Genomic DNA, 14,101 nt, shown 5'->3' with positions numbered 1-14,101 from the left:
CATAGTGTCCAAGTACTCAGCAATGAAAAACAATAAACAAAACAATGTGTGATTTTGTCTTAAGCTGCGTTTGTAGACAGAAGAGAAGAGTGAAATCATAGTGCAGAGGACCACTCAGAGATAGCCTAAATAAAAGTTTCGCTTGAGGGAAGTAGAATTTCAGGAAAGATAAAAGAGAGCATTTCTCAGGTTCTGTTTTTGTGACTGTTAGTTTTTACTCATGGCTTGCATACTGAAACTCCTGGATGATTGATGTCAAAAAAGAAATAAGACAACGTTAGAAGGAGAAAGGCGCTCGGGCATATATTGGGACAGTATGAATTAGAGCAGCCAATTGGCTGTTAGGAGACTTATCAGCTGAAGGGAGATTAGGAATTACAAATTTCATTAATAGAAGCCTTGTTATGCAGTAATGACCCCCTGCATATCCCATCCCCCAATTAACAATGAAGAGATTGAAGTCAGTATACACTTACAACAAATCTGGGTATAGCTGGTAGCCAGTACTTCTCCTCAAAGTTTGACTTGTTCCCTCAAATTGTTATACTTCAGAAATATTCTAGCTTTGGCATCCAGAGTTGAGCTTCCTTAGATGCGGCGTACATCGTGTTCTCGCCTTTGTGCTTCATGTAATATGATGCATCTGTTGTCTAATGCATCTGCACACATCACTGTGTACTCAGAGACAAGGCCAAAGAAACAACATGGGTTGGGAGTGGTTGTGCTTTCACAGTTTTCTCTCTGAGTTTGAAAGTGAAAGTCGCTCAGTCATGTCCGACTCTTTGTGACCCCATGGACTATATGGTCTATAGAATTCTCCAGGCCAGAATACTGGAGTGGGTAGCCTTTCCCTTCTCCAGGGGATCTTCCCAATCCAGGGATCAAACCCAGGTCTCCTGCATTGCAGGCAGATTCTTTACCAGAAGACCTTTGAGAACAAGCTGGGAATGCAGCAGAGGTATTTCAAAGTGCCCTGGGAATTTGCCCTTTGGAAATTAAAATTTTTTTTAATATTTTACTCCTCCACCAACTACTAGTATGATTTTGGGCAAATTATATAGCCTGAGGATAGCTAATTACTCACACTTTACCCTGGGCCTCTGGATCTTCATCTGAAAAGTGGAAGGACTAGGAAAGAGGATTCTGAAGTCCTTCCACCTCCTAAGATTTGAGAATTTAATAATTCCTGAGTAGTAAAACTCAGATTTTTTTTGATCCTAGGGTAATGGGTTTGTGCACTGATATGTATTGTCCCTCAAATGGGAGATTTGCCTCACGCCTACTGTATGTTCCCAAGTGGAGACTTGGCAGGCTGGTAAACCCAAATGTAGTTTCCTTAAGAAAACTAGAAACTAGACCAAGCCACCTTGCGCATGTTCATAGGCTCCTATCATTTCCACTCATTCATTTATTCATTCATTCAACAAACATTTATTGAAGGTCTGCTATGTGCTAAGTACTAATATTTAGAACCTGATCTATGGCTTTTTATCCATTTTCCCTTGAACTCATGTTCTTTGACAAAATAGGCAGATAGCAGCATAGGAAATGTATATTTAATCCTTCTCTTGAATGGTCAGAACTCTAAAGTCAAGTTTTCTATAACAAAATGTAATATAAGCACAAATGTAATATGAGCCAGGGAAGACAGTAGGCACCATGTGAAAAATACAGGGAGGGAGTTAGAAATAAAACATCTTTTCTATCAGGGCTTCAGTTCTCAGGGCCTCATTTCAAAGGTTCATTGCCCTTGCTTTTGGAAGTCTCTGCTTCAAGGAAGTTACATGTTTCTGTTGCCTTAATTTGAATTTTGACGAGGCAGAGTCCTGAGATCTAAATTCAGAGTGAGAGAACTTAGGATGAAATTCAGGCAGCTCTCTCACCGGACTTGGTTTGTAGAGTAGGAAAAAAAAGAAAAGGCAAGTTGAAGCTCCAACCAGCTGAGGGTAATCCCATCAGGAATTCCTGGTTGCCTGAAACTGAGTTCTGGCGCTCTCTGCTGAGGCAGCAGCCAGAGAGACAGAAGCTAATGCTTAATTTTAGGAAGCAAACAGGTTTGTTTGCTCCCCTCTTTTCTAGATGCTTTTCTATTCTACATCAGAGTTTCTTAATCTCAGCACCACTGACTTCTGGGGCTGGATAATTCTTTGTTGTAGATGGATAGCCTGTACGTTGCAGGATGTCGAGCAGCGGCCTGGGTTCTGTCCACTAGATGCCAGCAGCACCCCCAAGTTGGGACCACAAAATTGTCTCCAAAATTTTCGAATGTCTCCAGGGGTGGCACAGAATCACCTGTTTGAGTCCCACCGTTCTAGATGCTGGTGAAAACTGAGGTGATCACTGTCTGATCAGGATATAAAGAAGAAGCCTCAAAGCTTGTGATGACATAATATCACACATGGTCAAGATGAGAGGTCCTTTCCCTGGACCATTCAAGGATAAGCATCATCTGAGAAGTAAAATAGCATTAGTTTGTTTTAAAAATAAGATGCTGACATAGTTTAGAAAAATCAGTGTCATCCAACTACATTTTTTATGTTAAAATTATGATCATTTTCTACATTTTTTTCTTGGCATTTGTCAGGTGGGAGGAGATGCCAGGGCACTTTTGCATTTTAATGAAAAGTGAATCATTTGACCCATCATTAAAATGTGTGTGTGCATGCTTAGTCACTCAGTCGTGCCCAACTCTTTGCAACCCCATGGACTGTAGCCCTCCAGGTTCCTCTGTCCATGGGATTCTCCAGGCAAGAATACTACAGTGGGTTGCCATTTCCTTCTCCACAGGATCTTCCCAACCCAGGGATCATACCTGGTCTCCTACACTGCAGGCAGATTCTTTACAGTCTGAGCCACCAGGGAAGCCACTAAAATGCAGCCACCTCTAAACTATGAAGTGGCAGCACATTATCAACCTCTAACTGAATCTACTACAGTTTAATTTCTGGATTATAAAACATGGATATAGTGCAATCAGAACTTTCTAGAAACTTCCTCAGAGCAACATCACAGCAATATAGCTTAAGATTCAGAGACAAAAGAGATGCAATATCCCATTATCTCACTCCTTGTGTGGGAATGGTGAGGTCCCTGGGATATGGGGATACACTTGTCCCACATGCATTTTACTTGGTAGTATTAATACACTTCTCTGGTTCAGATGAATTATTTCTCAACTTTTAATATATGTCTTTGAAGATAAATTTATCTTGTTCATATTGAAGTCTTCTGTGGGTTGCTTTTGGCTTCTTTTTGCTTCTTGATCGTATTTGTTCACTCCTGAGTTCTAGATGTGAATTCATTTCCCCCCAGAAATATAAAACTAGGTCATATCTTGTGGTGAAATAGTTCTGCAGATTCCTGGGATTCTGGAAATAATAGCAATAAGATACCATTACAGCCATTCAGCAAACACTTATCAAACACTGAGTCTCCCTTCCACTGTATGAGTGTATTTATTGTTCAGAAATGGATTTGTTTTTCTGTATTTTTATGATATTCTATTGAGGCCACATGTGTCATGGGTCACTAGAGGCAAGGAGATGACTTGAGTCTCCCCTTAAGAAAGGGGATCATCCTCACAGCAAACAGGAACTGAGAGAGGAGCTATGGGCAAGCTCCTAGATGGAAGTAGAAAGATGACTTCTATCTGAGTTCTCAAACAAGGAATGTGTGTGACCTAAAGTGTCATGATCAGTTATAATCTGTATCTCAAGTAATGATCTCTTCATTTATTAAAAAAAAATGATTTAAGGTTATCCCCTATAGTTCTAGAGAGAAAAAAATGAAGCTGTAGCTAACCAGGTGACAGTATATAACTCTTTGCATACTGCATATGAACATATTTTCATGTATGTCTTATTTTATTTAAAAAAAAAGATTGCAAATCACTGCTATAAAGGAATACAAGATAAAGATGAATAGGCTATACTTTATAGGTCAGATTATCTAGTTGTAGTATATTAAAGCTCAATTACAGTGTTATGAGAATCAAGGAAAGAAGAAAGGGTTCCTTCTAATGAGATCCTCAAAGGATAATTTCCTCAGAGGAACCTCCCTCCAGTGACAACCACGGAGTTTGGAAATGATGGAAATTGGTAGGTTTCCTTACAAAAAAATCTCTTCTGTACATTGCACTGTAGTGTTTGGAGAACAAGAGAAAAAATGAAAAGCAGGTCAAGAGATCCCCAGCCAAGATGGTGGAGTAAAAAGGCCCTGAGCTCATCTTTCATGGGCACACCAAATCACAGCCATTTGCAGAACAGCCATTAATGAAAAAGACTGGAATCTACCAGAAAAGATCTACAACTAAAGATGTAAAGAAGGAACTACAATGAACAGGTAGGAGAGGCAGACTCATGATGTACAAGTCCCCTACTCCAAGGTGCGTGACCCACAAACTGGAGGATAATTACCTTGCAGAGGTACTCCCCAAAGAGTGAGAGATCTGAGCTCCACATCAGGCTCCCCAGCCCAGGGGTCCTGCACCAGGAAGATAAGTCTCCAGAACACGTGGCTTTGAAGGCCAGCGGGACTTACTTTTAGGAAAGCAAAAGAGCTGGGGAAGAAAGACTTCACTGTTAAAGGGTGCACATAAAATCTCACATGCTCTGGAACCCAGGCAGAAGCAGTAATCTGATATGAGCCTGGGTCAGACCTACCTACTGATCCTGGAGAGTCTCCCAGAAAGGCAGGAAGCAACTGCACGTTACCCTGGGAATACAGCTGCTGATGGCAGCCGTTCTGGGGGAGCTTCTGTCATGTGGACACTGACAAACACCAGTGTGAGATTCTGCCTGGAGCTCATTAGCACCAAGACCTGGCCCCACTCAACAGTCTATAAGAGTCACCAGTGCTCGGATGTCTCTGGCCAAGCAACTAACTGTGCAGGGACACAGCTCTGCCCATCAGCATACTGGCTGCCTTAAGACTACCTGAGACCATAGCTGCCTCTGGATGTGGCCTTACCCACCAGAGGGACCAGGACCTAACTCCATCCACCAGTGGGCAGGTACCAGGCCTAGAATCCCCTGGGCCTGGATGCTGCCCTTCAGGAAGCCTGTTCTAGCCTCTGGGCCAGCTTCAGCCACAAGGGGGCAGACACTACATGCAAAAAACCCCACAATCCCAAACCTGCAGACAGCCTGCCTACCAGCAAGTCAGACCCTGCCCTGAGAACCAGATGGGCCCCAGCCCTGCCCTCTGGCAGGCCAACACAAACTTTGAGACACCCAGACCCTGGTCCCAACTGTATCAGGAGTGCCCCTTCCCCCTCCCCCAGCAATCCAAGACCAGCTCTGGACCCTGCAACCAGATTCCAGGACATAGCTTTGCCCACCAGTAGTTTGGCACTGACATCCCTGCTGTCACTCACCAGACAACATTACCAGAGTTCCTTGGACCCTGACTCCAGCCATCCATGACCCAACACTACCCCTGGGTCCCCCTGAGGTTCCATAGTCAGCTGCCTCTGTAGCTTGCAGCCTCAACTCATGTGGATGGCCTGGATACCAATTGGACCAGGGGCCAACCAAGCCTACTAGCCCTCCCACATAGACAGCCTGAAACAACAGCAGGACCCATGCAACCCTCATATAAAGTACTCATATAAAGAGCATATAGTTTGGGTGATGAGAGGGGAGTGTGCTGTTGGGACACCTAAGAGGTCTCCTACAATATAGCACTTCTCCAAGGTGGGAAAATGTAACCAACCTACAAGATACATAAAAATACAAACAACTTAGCAAAATGAGGTTACAGAGCAAGGTGTTCCAGACAAAGGAACAAGATAAAACCTCAGAGAACAACTGAGTGGAGCTAGGCAATCTACCTGGGAAAGAATTCAGGGTTGTGACTGTAAAGATGATCAAAGAAATAGGGAGACAAAGAGCAAGAAGTTAAAAGTTTTTAACAAAGAGAAAATATGTAGAACAACCTAACAGAGATGAAGAATAGAATAGCTGAAATGAAAAATATACCAGAAGGAATCAACATCAGAGCAAATGATGGATGAGTGAACTGGAAGACAGTAGTGGAATCACTGATGCTGAACAGAAAAAAAATGAAATGGGAGTTTAAGAGACCTCTGGGACAACATCAAGTGCACTAATATTCATGTTACAGGGGTCCCAGAAGGAGAAGAGAGAGAGAGAAAGGGACTAAGAACACATTTGAAGACATAATAGCTGAAAACTTCTCTACTCCGGAAAACGAAATAGACATCCAAGTCCAGGAAGTGCAGAGAGTCCCATACAGGAGCCAAAGAGGAACATATGAAGACACATTATCATTAAAATGGCAAAATCTAAACGTAAAAAAAAATTAAAAGCAGCAAGGGGAAAGCAACAAATAACATACTAGCAAACTCCCAGAAGGCTATCAGCTGACTTTTCAGCAGTAACTCTGCAGTTCAGAAGGGAATTGCACAATATGTTTAAAGTGGTGAAAGGGAAAAACCTACAACTAAGAACCTTCTAGCCAGTAAGACTCTCATTCAGATTCCATGGAGATATCAGCAACTTCACAGGCAAGCAAAAGTTCAGCACCACCAAACCAGCTTTATAAGAAATGTTAAAGGAACTTCTCTAATTTAAAAAGAAAAGGCCAAATCTAGAAACATGAAAATTATGATAGGAAAAAGCTCATAGGTTAAGGCAAACATAAAGGTAGGAAATCATGTCATGCACAAAGCTAGTAGGAAGGCTGAAAGACAAAAGCAGTAAAAATCATCTGTATCTTTAGTAAGCAGCTAAGGGACACATGAAACAATGAGATGTGAAATGTGATATCAAAACTGGTAATCAAGATGGGAGGAGAGCTCAAATGCAGAGTTGTACTTTGAAATTAAGAGATCAGCAACTTAATACAATCGTGTATATTTTATTGGTGTTTAAAAGCCTCATGGTAACCACAAACCAAAAACTTAAGCTAGGTACACAGAAAAGTAATAGGAATCCCAACATAATACTAAAGGTGGTCCTCAAATCACGAGAGGACAAAAGAAGAAGGGGCAAAAAAGCCTTAACAAAAGGAACCCCCAAACAATGAACAAAAAATGACAATAAGAATATACGTATCAATAATTACTTTAAATTTAAATGGACTAAATGCTCCAATCAATAGACATAGAGTGGCTGGATGGATAGACCTGTATGTATGTTGCCTACAAGAGACTCACTTCAGATCTAAAGACATACAGGGACTGAAAGTGAGGGGGAAAAAGATATTCCATGTAACTTGGAATCAAAAGAAAACTAGGGCAGCAAAACATATCAGATGAGATAAACTTTAAAATAAAGACTGCTATAAGAAGCAAGGACACTATATAATGATCAAGGAATCAATCCAAGATGAAGATATAACGATTGCGAATATATATGCACCTACTGTAGGAGCTCTTAAATACATAAAGCAAATATTGATGGATGTAAAGGGAGAAATCAACAGTAACTCAATAATAGTAGGGGACTTTAAAACCTCACCTACATTAATGGACAGGACATCCAGATAGTATAAAGTCTCCAATTGGTCTAGTATGTCATTTAAGGCTAGTGTTTCCTTACTGATTTTATATATATTTATCTAACATTTCATTTGAAAGCATCAGAATACATATTCTTTTCAAGTACACATAGAACATTCTCCAGGGTAAATCACAGCAAAGCAAGCCTTGGTAAATTTAAAAAAATTGAAGTCATGTAAAAACATCTTTTCCAATCACAATGCTATGAAACTAAAAGTCAACTGTAAGGAAAAAAGACTGCCAAAAAAAAACAACCCCACCAAAAACCCACCATGTGGAGCCCAAAGAGCATGCTACTAAACAACCAGTGAGTCAATAAAGAAATCAAAGAGGAAATTTTAAAAATGCCTGGAGATAAATGAAAATGAAAACACAATCCAAAAATCTGTGCAAACAAAAATCTATACAACAAAAGCATGTTGTTTATAGCAAAACAAGCTTAATTCAGGAAACATGATCTGACCTGATCACCACAGCAGCCCCAAAAGAAAGGGTTTCCTCTAACTTAATTATTTGCAATTTTTGTAATCTTCGCAATTTTTATAATATCCATGTACTACCTTTATCCACATATACAATATTATATTTTTAATTCAATCACTATTTTTTTAAAATAAATGTAATTTTTTTTTTTACCATACTCAAAAAAGCAAAGCAGCTAACAGATTTTTGCCTGCCCTTGAGGACTTATCTAGGCAAAGAATATATGTGTCTTAGAGAGTATAAGATATTACAAATTATACAGGCTCACCAAGGAGATGTGAAATAAAAGGACCATTAGGAAATGGGTGAAGGAAGTGTGGACCTGAATTACCATAGAGTAGAGGAGATTTCCAGGAGAAGGCAATGGCACCCCACTCCAGTACTCTTGCCTGGCAAATCCCATGGACGGAGGAGCCTGGTAGGCTGCAGTCCATGTGGTCGAGAAGAGTCGGACATGACTGAGCGACTTCACTTTCACTTTTCACTTTCATGTATTGGAGAAGGAAATGGCAACCCACTCCAGTGTTCTTGCCTGGAGAATCCCAGGGATGGCGGAGCCTGGTGGGCTGCCGTCTATGGGGTTGCGCAGAGTCAGACAGGACTGAAGCGACTTAGCAGCAGCAGCAGCAGCAGAGGAGATTTCCAAGAAGGGAGAGAGAGGGAGCAAGGACAGAGAGCAGTGGTAGATAACTAAGAGAAGGAGGAAACTTAGGAAGAAAAACTTAGAGAATTGTGACTGCAGAGCTGAGGACTTTAACTTTGATGTGACAATGCCCTGAGAGTCACTTTAGGTTGCAGAGTAAAGGAATGCTATAATGAAAATAGCATTTGATGTTTTTTATTCTGGCACCTTGTTTCCTATCACCTGGAAGAGAGGAAGGATAAGTACAAGATTTTAGAACTAGTTGGGGCATAAAATGATGAAGCTGGATTAGGGTAGTCTGAAAGACACGGGCAAATACTGTACAGCTAGGTATCAATTGACCTGAGGACAGATGGGGGACAAAAATAGCTCTAAGGTTGTGAGCCTGGTGCATGGTGGCAGTTCCCAGAGTAATGTGGTTGTGTTGACTGTAACTTCATAAGCTCAGTGGTATGCAAATCTTGCATACAGAAGAATATTTAGAAAGAAATGTCCTACCAATAATTAGAGCCAAAGGACTGAAGGAACAGTGGGAAGTCTCAGCAGGAAGGCTAGTTGGTGAGTGCTTTGTCAAGTCTCTGGTCAACGGGGGCTCTGTTGCGGGGTGGGCACTGCTGGGTGGGGAGAAGCTACTTATGTGATTATGCTCATGTCATGTTTCTTTGTGAAATTCAGAGTAATGAGTCAGGGCCAAATATCTCTTTCGCTTTCAGTAAGATGTTTTCCTTCAAGGATGACTCAATAAATGAAAAGGTGTTTGAATTTATACAAATACTTGAAGTGTATAGAGTTGGTTTTCCTGTAAGTCTGTCTGTGAGGTCTATACTGTTTGTTAACAAGTGCTTACCTTTTACAATAGCAGTGGAAATAGTGCCTACTGCCCCGACATTATTAATGTTTCTCTCTGAGGCTGATGCTGGGGGCTGCTTGATTCTTGTTAGGGACACAAGCACAAACATACACAGAGGATCCCCAACACCATTTGTGATTCATCTCACCTGTCATACGAATGACTTTGCATGTTTCTGTGTAACCAAGGTATGTTATTTTAGCATCAGATAAAAGCAGAGCGGCAAGAGTACCCAGTCGATGGCAGAAGAAGCAGAGACACACAGGGAAGCCTTTGAGTTCAGCAGCTGTAGGTGACTTCGCCTTTTAATCTCCGAGTCTGTAAAGGAAGAGAAAAAAGTTCAGGATCAAAGAGGAAAAGGTGATGTCTTCTTCACATGGCTGGTTAACAAAGAAAAGTACCCCTAAAACAGAACAAGTTGTTCCTAATATAACTTGTGCCCTAATTTGAGGGGGGGAGGAATTTTGTAACCCATTCTCCACCTTTCTGTAACTGGCTTTAAAGCAGAGCTTTCCCTTTCTTGAGAGATGTTCCATTCTCTCTTCCAGTCCAGTGAGCACTCAGCCAAATGAAAAATGATGCCAATAAACAGATTGCTATTGGTTTCCAAAAAAAAAATAGGCTAAACCAACAGCCACCGCCAGTCCTTGGTTTCAGACACATTGTTTTCCCTCTAGACAGTGACCTTTACAGGTTCTGTGTCATTTGCTTTCATCACAGCACTACCAAGTAATGAGAAAATATTGTTCTCATTTTGAAGTAGAGAAAGGCCAAAGTGAAGAATTAAATTATTCTTTACTCTATCTTCTCCCTAGACAGTCCAGTGTCATTTAGTTCATTTCAACTCTGACACTTAATAGCTGTGTGACTTCAGGCAAGTTTAGGCAAGTTAATCTATATGTGTCTCAGTTTCTTCATCTATAAGATAGGGCTAAAATAATAACTTCTTAGGGTTCTTATGAGGATTAATGAGTTAATACGTATAAACACTTAGAATAGAACCTAGCCCCATAGTAAGCACTCAATAAGTATTAGCTATAAAAATAACAGTAACCCCACTCAAGCCTAATAAACATTACTTCCATTAAGTTGATCATTTCTAAATCCACCTCCTTAGCCCCAATTCTGTCCTAAATTCCACATCTGTATTTGTAATTATTACTGTATGTCAGTTTAAAAATGTAATATTCAGCAAATATTTTTGAGTGCCTGTTGTTTGAATTCAAAGGAGTCCAATAAACACCCTCTCCCCCACTGAGCTCTGAACCAGTTAAAGAGTAAGATGAAAAAAGTGAGGCAACTGGAAGACTAAAATCACCTTTATTCCTGATAAAGCTGATAATAAAGAATTATGCTTTGTCTGCAGGGAAGTGGGCTGCGGGCATCTTAAGACCGGGGCCTGCTTTCTCCCGCAAGGGCAAATCCTGCCCCTGAAAACTGATGACTCAGAGGAGCTAATTTCTGTTTAGCTAGAGAGAAAGGAACATAATTCCTTGTGTTATAGAATAACACAAGCAGCTTGGCTCTTGTGTTGAGCTACTTATGCTTCCCTTAATAAACTCACTGATGGGGTGAGTTAATTCCTCCTCCTCTGAGAAAGAGTGAAAGAGGGGAGAAGAGAGAGACTAGAAGGGTTACACTGGTAGTACGGGACTCTTCCCGTGGAAGAAGTCTGTGGCGTAGGGATGAAGCAGCCTCCCCCAGACTTGTCATGTGCTGGGTCATGTGCTAAGCACTGGACGTCTCTGCATTTGTACACAGTGGACACTTTCAACACAGCATCTCTAAAATCTTACCAAACATGTTGGTTTTCCTACATTTTCATTATTGTTGGTTTTGGTAGCATTACTAACCTTCTAAGCAATCTGGGTAGAAATATCAGACCCCTTTCAAGTTATTCCTCCTCTTGTCCTGCACATTTGTGTCACCAAGGCTTGTAGATTATTTTCTTCATTAACCTTTGATTCTTCCCCCTTTCCTTCCCATTGTCACTGCCCAAGTTAAGATCCTTGTAATTTCTCCCCCAGACACTGATACAGGCTTCTGACTTCATGCCTTTCTAGTCTATTAAAGTCATTTTTCCCCCCTTCAAAACCCAGCTTGAACTCTTTCTTGTCTATTGAGCCACTGTACTCTAATAACTCTTTCCCCTAGACACCACACTGATTAACTTCTCTTATGACAACTGTGCTATTCATCTTAGTGTTTCGTAGGACTTACAGATTGCTTTTCATGTGTTTGGCACTCAGTAGATACTTGTTGAATGAATGACCCCAGTTAGCAATAAGAGAACACAGGATATAAACCCCACAGTCTCTTTCATTGTTTAAAAACTTACCCTGCGCACGGTAAAAAGGAGTTATGTTAGTTTATGTTGATTTTTGAGCTATGTCACGCTTCTAAAAGTTGTGTATAGTCCTACTACTGGTATATGGAGCACTTGTTCTAATGTATCCGATAAGCATGCACTGAAAAAGAAACTGCTCACTGAATAAAAGCTGTGCTCAATTTCTATGGTTTGTTCAGTTATTGCCATTTCTATTAGGAGCGTTCGTTATATAGTTTGGAGCATTTAACTGAGGTCTAAACTGAGATACTCTTGTTAACACTCATTGTTTTAAATGCCTAACACTTTATTCTCCCTTCTCTTCTGGGAAGGCCTTTCATCCAAGTACTGTCTCATTGGTCTAAGTACAGGTAGCTGACCAAAGTTGAGCCTTTCTGGGAATGTAGAGTCAGACTGAGGGACTGAGCTTCAGTCTAGTTACTCTCTTGAGTGAAAGAGACTTTTAAAGGTAAGAGCTCTTGGCAACCATATTTTTCCCTGTTGACTAAAACAAAAGAGAGTAAATTAGACAGAATTTACTAGAGAATAAACTAGAAATGAGAGACAAAGAATACCAATGGAATTTAAGTTCTTGGTTCCAGCTGTTCCTAAAGTCATACTGTACTTCCTGACCTTGGTTTCATGAGATATCCTAATACCCTTTTAGCTTAGGCCTGAGTTGATTTTGTTTTGTGTTTTGGCAACTAAAAGTGTTCTAATTGGTACAGTCATCAGTTTGTTCCACAGGATAGTGGAAGAACTCTCTTTTTCTCATGTAGATGATTTTTTAAATTAGATACTGCTATACCAAAGCAATGCTTCTGAGTTAGACAGGGCCTCAGAATCCTAAACACTGCTCTCCAGGCAGTAAGAAGGCATACAAATGAAAACTAATGGTCAGCTTTGCTCTGTAGGCCATAAATACTGTTTTGTATTAGTTTTGTTCTTACATAATATAGTCTCAACTGGAATTGTGATTGGGGTCTCAGGGAAACTTTCTGTGCCCTGGTACATAATATATCTGTTAAAGAAATTAAACTTTAATTTATACTTGATTATAACCACAATAAACTCATACCACAAGTGTGAAGGAGCCCACCTGTCACTTTGATATCCCCTGTGGCTTTGGCAATGTTGTTTTCAATCATACAGGAGTAAGTGTTGTTGATTGTCACGTTGTAGAGTATGGACACAACCTTCATGGTCACATTCTCAGAGTTCAGCTCAAAGCTAGTGTTGGAGACTTCTGAGAAGTTGGCTCCCTGGTCAACTTGGGATGCCCAGACGACTGTGGGCTGGGGAAACCATCGGGGAGCCTCACATCGTAAGCTCTCCGAGCTGGCGTTATAGTCCACATTCACCTCTGGGATGCTGAAGGCTGCAGGTCAAAAGGACAGATGTCAAGGTTGGACGATAAGACAATGTAGCCTTTGAGGTGCTAGGCCTTACAACAAAGACACTGAAGTGACTCAGTACTTTCCCAGTGGGCTATGTATGGCTCATTGTATTATAGATGCAAAAAGTGATTTGCTTATATTATTGCTATATATCACAACATTCTGGTCAATATCACAAACTCCGAGGACCTATGTTCCAGATGTCATTGTTACACAAATAAATTTTTCCACGTAAGAGGAGTTCCAGTGATCATACAAAAAAATTTATTAGCTAGGGAAGTTGGGTGTTTATTTTCCCAGGCACCTGTGAAGCCTCCTGAATTTTATGTATTTTTCGGCCTGGAGGGTAAAGTTAGGGTGGAGAGGGAGAAGGAAGAAACAAAGAGCATTCACCTATCACCCACAGAAATTCCACACACAGGACTTGTCATCATGGAGATTTGAAGTTTGCTTGGGTAGAGATTGCCCTGGTATCCATGAATAAAGACAGGCATTTGTTTTCTTCTAAGATAATTCTCCCTGGGCTGGCAAGTACATTTTGAAATTAAAACTAACTTCCTCATCTATCTAGGCAGAGAGACACTTGTAAAAAATGTTAAGTTGTGCACTTTGGCCAGTAAATGTTTATTATGCCAAAAAGGCAGGATACACATTGTTAATATATTCAGCATCTTCCTTTGCACAGGACTGTGCTAGTGTTGAGTGAGAAGTGAAAGGACAGCTTTGCCATACCCTTAAAGAGCCTGCAGCGTAGCAGGGGAGACCAGACTCGCACACTTGGAACAGGTTAGGAATGAGCTCCCGGGAGATGATGTGGGAACCTGAGTACATGACAGTGACCCACCATTTACTGAGGGTGTGCTCTGGGCTGTTCACCAAA

General features: G+C 40.9%; 1 protein-coding gene and 1 long non-coding RNA gene across 5 annotated transcripts in view; one reads left to right on the top strand and one right to left on the bottom strand.

The window, feature by feature from the left end:
• Window positions 1–1,542: 1,542 nt before the first annotated feature.
• The window catches only part of VTCN1 (V-set domain containing T cell activation inhibitor 1), a 68,770-nt gene continuing 56,211 nt past the window's right edge, over window positions 1,543–14,101 (bottom strand). The window contains exons 4-6 of one of the 3 annotated variants that reach the window (XM_014480209.2): window positions 12,924–13,202; window positions 9,647–9,816; window positions 1,543–3,368 (exon numbers count right to left, since the gene is read on the bottom strand). In XM_014480209.2, the coding sequence (XP_014335695.2) occupies window positions 9,692–9,816; window positions 12,924–13,202 (404 nt within the window). In that variant the 3' untranslated portion in view covers window positions 1,543–3,368; window positions 9,647–9,691. Of the gene's footprint in view, window positions 3,369–8,701; window positions 8,871–9,646; window positions 9,817–12,923; window positions 13,203–14,101 lie in introns of those variants that run through there. The other 2 variants (XM_070367424.1, XM_070367425.1) reach the window with 2 other exon arrangements.
• Window positions 8,877–14,101, top strand: part of LOC138987204 (uncharacterized) — a 46,717-nt gene continuing 41,492 nt past the window's right edge. For both annotated transcript variants that reach the window (XR_011463623.1, XR_011463624.1), the window contains exon 1: window positions 8,877–9,206. This is a non-coding gene — a long non-coding RNA (uncharacterized lncRNA). The remainder of the gene's footprint in view (window positions 9,207–14,101) is intronic.

This window comes from Bos mutus, chromosome 3, assembly GCF_027580195.1.
Source record: "Bos mutus isolate GX-2022 chromosome 3, NWIPB_WYAK_1.1, whole genome shotgun sequence".
Classification (NCBI taxonomy): domain Eukaryota; kingdom Metazoa; phylum Chordata; class Mammalia; order Artiodactyla; family Bovidae; genus Bos; species Bos mutus.
Note: the sequence above shows the minus strand (reverse complement) of the source record. Positions and strands in the feature narration are given on the sequence as shown.